Raw genomic sequence first — 9,649 nt, 5'->3', positions numbered from 1 at the left:
TTTCTTTTTTAGTTGTTTAAGATTGAACCATTTTTTATTATTTATGCTTGTAGTTCTTTTGCTTATTATTTAATAGCATTTGTAAACTTAGAATCAGTGAGTTCTAAACTTTGTTTTGAAAAACTATCTTAAGGAGAAGCCGTTTCATAAATTTTGAAAATCTCATAAACGACCCTGTCATGTAGGATGAGGATACTTGTATGACCTTGATCATTTAGGTGAGTCTGGATAAAACTGTAGTTTTAAAATCAAATCAAACTCGGGGAAACAAATTCAAAATTAAGGATTTATTTTTATGTATATAACCAAGAAAAGCTAAAAAACATTACAGATGAGGTAACAAATTACAACTGTAAGAACATATACAACAAAGTATTTTAAGTAGAAAAATTGTGGTTGGACCTCAAATGAAGACCGGTACACCATTGCAGACAAAATCCTGTTGATGCACAAGCAACATCCCACCTCCCATCTCTAGCTTTTGCCTTCACAAATCACAGTGTCGAAAGGCTAGACAGTAATTGACATGGTTACTGTTTCACTACAACTTTTTCCCTTTAGAATTGCATTCCAATTCACTAAACGAAAACCTGCTTAAATGAGGTTTGAACACTTTCATGGCCTTGGGCTTACGCGGAGACCAAGTCTGAGTTTCCTTCATTTGCAGATTTGTCCAAGCGATCAGCAGCCTTTAGAACCTACAGAAAACCATGATAAAATCCATTGGTAACGTGGCCAAATGCGATTCATGCCTACTATATAAGTTCACGAGTTACTTTCATCAAAGTTAATTCACCTCGGCATCCCAATTTGTTCTAGCGGTGAGAACAATTAGAACTACTGTTTGTAAAAAAACTCCGATAAGCATCCCCCACCAAATCCCCTGAAAAAAGTCCAAAACGCATCATTTTCTATCGGTATTCCTCACGAAGAAACAACTGTACGGAATGAGAGTGGGAGCGAGTTAACTTACCGCGACTCCCATACTAGCTTTGAAGCCAAGAAGACATCCAACTGGAAAACCAATTATATAGTAACAAACGAGGTTGACATAAGCCACGACATCTTGCCATCCACTACCAATTGCCACACCTGAAAGTCCACGCATATTTGAAATTAGAAATGGTTGTAAACATTGGTATGACGACCTGGTTTGCTCGTCTGCACTGCAGCTTCTATCATATATCAATACCTGAAAGTATGGGTTGAATCCCATTCAAGAAAACGGAAACAACTAGCAATGGAGTTAAATCCAACACCGCCTCAACAACATCAGTATCACTTGTAAATAGCTTGCTAAGTCCAACTCGGAATATTAATATAATCGCACTGAAGATTATACTAATCAGGATGCTCGTTCCGTTGACTACAAACACTGAAAATTTTGCCACCCTTGGATTACCAGCCCCTAACTCATTACTGACTCGGACACTGCATAAGCCAAGTCATCTTATTATGATTAGATCACTTCCAATAATAGAACATGTAAAGGAATAATTTGATTTCTTATAAGCTTCTTTTTTTTTTTTTTGTCACAAACCTGGCCACTGCGCTTAGGCCTAACATAAATTGCAAACTGAAGTTCCAGTAGTTCATGCTGGAATTGTTCATCACATACGGACTTGTAAAAGTTAGATATAATAATAGCAATCATGGTTAAATAACTCATGGAGTAAACTGGTAATGAAAAGTTTAAATGGATTAACAAATCCATACTTACCAAATAGAAATGGAGTCTAGTGAGATTGTAGGATTGGGGAGGAGCCCTGATATTAGTGTTAGCCCTTGGTTGTACCATATCTCCAAACTACATTCATTCACAAAAGGAAAAAGATATTAGCATGTGATAGTTTTAGAAAAGATGGGGGACTAAGGGTTTAATTTGTTGGTAATGCTATTTTAGACACACTCTCTAGTAGAGGTAGGTTGTACTGTTATATCAAGGACCAACCTATGTTAGAGAGTGTGTGTTAACAAAGTAGTTAACTTTGTGTCTAAATAGCTTTAATCAAAATTTACACACGAGTAATGATATAGATACTACATTTTTTAAAACCACATTAGCAAACCGCCTTATTAGCTGAGTAATTGACACATAAGCTTCTACGTAAGGTTGTTGACTAACGAGGTCTAAGAAAGCCAAAGTGGTCGCTTTTGCAATTTTGAATTATTTTTCACCTACCAGAGCATGGTAGCAGAGGCAACAGTCAACTTAAAATAAGGCCACATTCCTTTGAAGGCTTTCCAAGAGAAGCCAGTCCAAGTCTTTTTGCACTTGGGACTCAGAAGAATGTAAAGCCCATATATAATGACAAGAAGCCACCAAGAGAAGCTCAGTGTAAGAGCAGCCCCAATTAGGCCATAATCCACAACAAAAACCACCACCCAATTGAGAAGAATGTGAAGGATGAAAACTCCAACAGACATGTAAGCCAAAGGGTTGACTATGTTTTGAGCTTGAAGGAACCTCTGCTGGGGGCAGTTTATGGCAAATGCAAAAAGCTGAGGAATAATTCCTCTTGCAAAGATTTGGCCTTGCTCGGCTATTTCTTCTGATTGGCCGATCGCTACGAGGATAGGACCTGACCACCAATACACAAATGAGAGGAGGATTGCTGCTCCCAAGTGCAAGATGATTGCTCTTTGGCATATGATTCCCATTGCTGGCAATTGTTTGGCTCCATATGCTTGCCCACATACAGTTTGCACAGCACTTGCCATCCCCAACTTTGAATCCGAACCGGGAATAAGAAACAAGAACAAAAAAGTATTAGCTCAACCAACAAAATAGAAAAATGGAAGAAAACATAAAGATGACATTGCGTACATGAATAATTTAGGGAGGAGTGACAATTCAGAATAGTTATCATGAACCCTTACGTGAAAAAAACGAAGAAGGAATGCATGATAACTATTTTGGAGTAATGGTTCACATTTTTTATTATAGGCACATTAGTTGGGGTACAAACCATAATCCCATAAGCAAGACCCTGAATTCCCACACTAGCGATAGAGGCTCCGGCAAGCTCCAACGCACTCAAATGCCCACAAAACATAAGGGTGACAAAGCTGAGCATGTAGTTGAATATGGAAACAATGATGGATGAACCAGATAAAATCCATAGGAGTCTTGACTCCCAAGCCACCAGCCTAGGCCACCATCGGAGTGCCACTGGCGGGTGCTCTAGAAACTCTTCAATTGCGCGGGATGACAAGTCAGTAAGCCTAGAATGCGTGTCAAGTCCAACTAACAGCGGCTGCTGGTTCTCCTCCACCGTTCTCATGGTTGGTTTTCCGTGACACCACTACTTGAGGATTTCAAAAGTGTGTGTTACTTGGAAGAGGCTAGGGCGGACGTATTTGTACTATGATGTCTGACCAAACAAAGTGAATAAAAAATACTTGAAACTGTTAGGTTTAACTACCATTCACGGAGGTTAGATAATTTACAGCTAGTCTATTTCAAAAAAAAAAAATTATATATATATATATATATATATATATATATATAATATTATTAAAAGAAAGAATAAAATAATTCAAGAAAAAGAGAATTTCATTCTTGAAATACATAAATAGAAATTCAGCACTCCCTCTACTAAAATATTAAATCACACTAGTCTATTCACAATGCATAAATCACACTAGTCTCTTTACAGGAGGCAGATTATCTGCTCTCCTATTTCTCATGTCTTCTCGTATCTTCCTTTTTTATGTGGCGACGGTTAAATCACGTCAATTTATTATATTATTTTTTTGTACAAAGATAATAAGACAAAAAGAAATAATAATATAAAATATTGACATGACTTAACCATAACTACACAAATAAAAAAGCACGGGAAGTAGGAGCGCAGAGAATCTGCCTCCCTCTTCACAATGCATGGCCAGTCTATTCATATGAAACTCTGCAGTTGTACTTTTTAATATTTATTCAGACGTACCTTAGTGGCGGCTCTCTCTTTTCTAAGCGAAAGCATTCCAACAGGTTTAACGAATCTGCTTCTGTTTGTGGTTGGTTTGAAAAACACGTGGGTATCTATAGGTCAGCTGAATATAAAAAAATTAAAATAAAAAATAAAAAAACGTTTAACCAAAATGCTCTCTAATATTGACATAACTTTTTATTTTAATTCTTAAGATTTGAAATCGATAGAAGTAGTTCTTGAATTTGTTAATCTTCAATTATTTTAGTTCTTGTGTAAAAGATTTTGTTAAATAAGAATCAAAATAATAAAAATACCCTCAATAAAATAACAACCAACAGTGACTTGACAAAAATTTAGGGTACTTTTGTTATTTATCTTTATTTTAGAGGATTTTTTTTTATAAAATGACTAAAATAATTGATAGTGAACAAATTCAGGATCACTTTTATTGATTTCAAATCTTTAATCTAGTACTATTCATCTTCATTTGTAAGTGAGAAGTCTTAGGTTTGATTCTCGTCAAATGTGAATTTGAACCACATTATTATGCTAACTCAGTGTAAGGCTTAGCCTACACCCCCATTCCTTAGTGTAGATAATATCGATTGTTCACAAACAAACAAAAAAAAACTCAGGTACCAAGTGAGAAGTTATGTCAATTTCAAAGACTATTTTGGCTAAAAAATAGAAAAAATATAAGTTAGCTTAATTACTTTTAGGTAAAATTTTGGTGTATTAATTAAAAATTGTGATCGGTTTATGATGTAATATGATATTCTGTATAGTTCTTCAAAGGACGGCTACTGGTTTACCCGAAAAACATAAAAAAAAGGACGGCTACTGTTTTGAAGAATTATATTGCTAATTATTTGTCTTTAGTGCTTTAAATTGTGGTCCATTGTTTGGCCTAACTTGGCTCTCATTTTCTTTGGCCTAACGTGAGCAAGGTTTATTTTGTTAGTTAGAAGGTCCGAAGGTGAGTTTAAGAATTATTATGATTTTGTTAGTTAGAAGAAGGCCCATTTGTTTCCAAACAAGAAATCTCAGCCCTACAATGAAAATTATTATGATGAATGAGAGACATGTTACGGCTTATTAGTAGAAGAACGTTGTTTGATTTTGATGATGTATTATTCATCTAACATTGAGGTATATATACATGATTTACAAATATAATCCCACAATTACAGGACTAGTTATAGGTTACAACTAATCAGGACTATACTAGGAAACCCAATAATACAAGTAATTACACAAACGTCAACACCCCTATTCAAATTGGTGCATAAATATCACATATACCTAACTTGTCCAAGAACCTAGAATGCACTTGGTCTGATATTGCCTTTGTAAGCATATCGGCTAACTGTTCCTCTGTCCTAATTGTTGGTACCTCAATAATTTTATCTTCAAGCTTCTTCTTTATGAAGAACCGATCAATCTCAACATGTTTCGTTTTATCTTGTTTGTATCAAATTTTGAGCAATATTATGCGCAACTTGATCATCACGAAATAGTTTCATTGGCTGATTTGGCCCAAAATTCAAATCCCTTAATAATCACTGAATCCATAAAATATCGCAAATTCCCAAAGCCATTCCTCTAACCTATATTCTGCATTAAAACGAGCAACTACATTCTGCTTTTTGCTTCTCCACATGACAAGGTTTCCCCTTACAAAGGTAAAATAACCCGATGTCGAACGCCTATCATCAACTGATCATGCCCAACTTGCATCAGTATAGTCTTCAACTTTGAGATGTCTGTTTTTTGCAAACAATATACTTTTTCTTGGACTCCCTTTTAAATCCCACAATACCCTCATAACAACATTCATATATTGTTCTCCAAGATTATGCATAACCTGACTAACCATACTTAGGTGTATACAAGATCATGCCTAGTGTGTGCCAGATTCATTAACCTCCCAACAACTCTCTAATATAGGCCTTTATCAACCAGTATTTAATTCAGACCAATTCCAAGTTTGAGTGCTTCCTCTAATGGTGTAGTGGCAGGCTACAGAAGGACATGCCAGTTTCTTTTAGCAAGTCTATCATATGCTTCCTTTGTGACAAAAAGATTCCAAAACTTGGATCGAGATACTTCAATACCAAGAAAGTATTTCAAAGGACCAAGGTCCTTCTTCAAGAATTCGTCCTTCATCAAGAATTCTTCAAGACAAATAATGATGTAATGCTTTTAATTCATCTGGATCATTTCTTGTTACAACCATATCATCGACATACACAATAAGCAATGTGATCTGAATTTCTTTGCTTGTAACTGAAATCTCTTATGGATTTTGAAATTCGGTGATTGCTTCAATCTATACAAAAACTTCTTAAGTTGAAAATCTCGAAACCCACCCAACCCTAACCAAAATCGGGTAATTTATCTTGGAATCAATTTGATTACATTCTAGGTTCTGTTTTTATCTTGAACCAACTGGTTCGAAAGTTGATGCCTAGGAGACTCGAACCCCTTATATATCATTTAAGGGATCAAAAAGTCTTAACCAGTGAACCAAATTTCAATTTGTGATACTGTAATGCAACAAATATATTTATTTTATCTAATATCTATTTGTTACTCAACTTAACATCTTCCTAAACCTTAGCTACAAGTGATAGGAACTTAAAATAAGTGATTATTCTTGATCACTAAGAATTAGTTATTTAGCTAATTTTGCTTATTTTGTCTTTTCTGTAAGGGGTTGTTAGTGGATTGTTGAGTTGGCTCTCTTGGACGGTCTAGGCCTTTAAAGGGAACAATAGTCTCCTTTCTTTTGTAACGGTTATTTGATAAAAAAAAATATTAAAAAATGCAAGCACGCTCCTGTGTTTCGTCTTCCTCCATCCTCCATCCATTGTTATACTTGTTGAGGTCGAATTCTCAGTGCAGGAAATTGGTAACTAACATTGGTATAGTCCTTCCGATCCTGGAATTATCCTTCCTTGTATGACATGCCACAACCATAACACAAGACTCAACATTATTCTGCCTTGGAAGTTTCCTTTGCTGCTTTCGTTGAATCCATGGATGCTCGATTCGCCTCCTCTTTTGAGAAATTCCAACGCAAACAAGCCTTTGTGAGTGGAGGAAACGGTTCTTCTTCTTTTGAAGATCCAATTCCACCTCTGATCCTCGCCGATCAACTAGATCCTCATGAAAACGAGCTCAATCGTACCCCCTGGCGCGATTTGCTCGACGATGGTGGTGTACATCATGCTCAGTGGCATCATCGCATTGATTTTCCGCGATTTGTGCTTGGCGATGACCCTTTTGCTTGGATTTACAATTTGAGCAATTTTTCAACTACTACTGAATTCCTAAGCACTAGAAAGTTGTCACGGTTTCTTTCCACCTCGATGGCGAAGCTCTTCAATAGTTCAGATGGATGGACTGTTTACAAACAACTCCTCGATGAGAGGATTTCACTCGTGCTTTTTGCTGGGACTTTGGTCCCATCGAATTTAAAGATAGCACTAAAGCTCTCTTCATGTTGCACCAAACAGGTACTCTTAAAGATTATGTGCTTAAATTTCAAAGGTTGGCTAATCGTACTTCTGATTTGGGTCCAATTCTTCTCAAGAGTTGTTTCTTAGGTGATCTTAAGAGAGAATTGAAATATGATGTCAAATTACTGTGTCTTAATATTGTACATGAAGCCATTTCTTTAGATGCTCAATTGGATGCTAAGTTTGCTAATCTCAAGATCGGTTATACCAAACCCACCCTTACTTTTAGATCTCCTACAAACCAATTCAGTGCAACCTCTCAGCCTGCTAGGACCTCTGATTTTCCTGTTAAGAGGTTTATACCTGAAGAGATTCAGAAAAAAAAAGAAAAAAAAGGAGATGATAAATGGCCTCGGGGCCACAAGTGTGCTAACAAACAGTTACTCATGCTTGATTTGTTAACTTCTGAGGAGGAATTCAATGTTGATTCTGTAGAAGAGTCACTATTACTCTTCAACACATGGAGCTCAGTGAGTGCGCCTTTTATGGCACCATTGTAAGGCAAACTGTTCATACCATGAAAGTTAATGGCAACCTGAATAGACAGCATGTCATTATTCTCTTAGACTCGGGAAGTACGCACAATTTTTTAGATTCCAGGCTTCTCAAACGCTTTGGGTGGCAATCTTAGGCTACCAAACCTTTTGAGGTTATGATTGCAAATTAGGGCACAATTAGGAGTTCTGGATGTTGTACTAGCACACCTTTAGCTTTAGGAGGTATAATTATGCGGTGGATCTTTATGCACTTCCTTTAGGTGGTTGTGATGCTGTGTTAGGGGTACAATGGTTGTCATCCATCGGTCATGTCTTATGGAATTTTCAACTCATGACTTTGGAGTTCTCCAAAGGAAATTCTCAATATAAGCTCACTCATTGTCAATCTGGTTTACCTCTCATGACTTTGCAACAGCTTGATAAGGAGATTTATAGCTCTAATTTGGAATTTTCAACTCATTGTCATCCATCAGACATGACTTTGCAACTCACTGTCATCCATCAGTCATGTCTTATGGAATTTTCAACTCATGACTTTGCAACAGCTTGATAAGGAGATTTATAGCTCTAATCTGGGGCTTTTCCTATACTACATAGAGAATAAGAAACTGGAGGCTTGTGATTAACTTTAATTAGCTCAATGAATTACAAGTTCTATTAGGCAGTTTTGGGTCATTACTTGTCTTTCTTACCCAACAGCCTCCTTCCAGGTCTCATGATCATCATATTCCTCTCATACCAGGTGCTAAGCCTTCTAACATTTGGCTTTACCACTATGGGCCACTTCAAAAAGCTGAAATTGAACATGCTGTGAAAGAACTTATGGATGCAAGTTTCATAAGAATTGTTCTAAGCATCTTGCAGTGACATGTTATGGATACGTCCATGATTCTGCTGTCGTCCACCATGACCTCTGTTAGCATGAACACCACGTCATTGTCTTGGCTTACCAGACTGGCTCGAAGATCCTGCACTGCTAGCAGCAATCTCTACCTGATGGGGCTCTCCCATTGATACCACTAGGATCCACCGGCTGAATGTGGCTGATAAGGCATAGAACCTCCCTGATAATGAGGGTAACCACCCTGATAATGAGGATCCTGAGAGTACTAATACTGTCTTAAAGTATAAGGAGTGGTGTCGCCCTTATAATGATAAGCACCCCCTCGTCCAGTCTGGGCATAACCACTAGATCCTGAAGCTTGCTGGGTCGGCACAGGTGGTGGTAAAGAAGGTTGTTGGGGCCTCTGCTGATTCTGAGGGCAATGAGTAGCCTTATGCCCCATCTGTCCACAAGTATAGCATGCACTACTGCCTTTCCTACACTTCCCAAAATGCCTATTATTACACCTGCGGCATAAAGGAGCACCTGAACCACCAAAATCCCTTTGCCTCTGAAATCTCTGGCCTCTAGAAAATCTACCACCTCTCCTCTGCATATTAGAGCTCAAACCTCCACTAGAAAAGCTGGAACTGCCACTGCTTCTCTTAAAAATCTATGTCTTACGAGGTCCCTGAGATGATTGACCTTTACCTTTATCATCTCGCCTCTAGTTCCCATTATTTTCTTCTTCATCTTCACTTTCACTGGGCATGTTCTTTAAGTCCTCAATCATCAGTAAAACTTCATAAAACTCCTGGTAAGTGGCATAGGGAGTCGATGTCACTATAGAACGCCATTTCTTCTTAGTACCCAACCTGA

At 37.3% G+C, this 9,649-nt stretch overlaps 1 protein-coding gene across 1 annotated transcript; it reads right to left on the bottom strand.

Moving 5' to 3' along the window:
- Positions 1 to 272: 272 nt before the first annotated feature.
- Positions 273 to 3,339, bottom strand: LOC126611125 (protein DETOXIFICATION 41-like). The gene is made up of 8 exons (XM_050279303.1): positions 2,970 to 3,339; positions 2,183 to 2,727; positions 1,721 to 1,807; positions 1,541 to 1,597; positions 1,193 to 1,431; positions 974 to 1,092; positions 797 to 883; positions 273 to 698 (listed from the first exon to the last, which is right to left on the bottom strand). The coding sequence occupies exons 1-8, from the start codon at positions 3,282 to 3,284 to the stop codon at positions 630 to 632; spliced, it is 1,518 nt and encodes a 505-aa protein (XP_050135260.1). The 5' UTR covers positions 3,285 to 3,339; the 3' UTR covers positions 273 to 629.
- Between the last annotated feature and the right edge of the window lie 6,310 nt (positions 3,340 to 9,649).

The sequence above is a fragment of the Malus sylvestris genome, chromosome 17, assembly GCF_916048215.2.
Source record: "Malus sylvestris chromosome 17, drMalSylv7.2, whole genome shotgun sequence".
Taxonomy (NCBI): Eukaryota; Viridiplantae; Streptophyta; class Magnoliopsida; order Rosales; family Rosaceae; genus Malus; species Malus sylvestris.
Note: the sequence above shows the minus strand (reverse complement) of the source record. Positions and strands in the feature narration are given on the sequence as shown.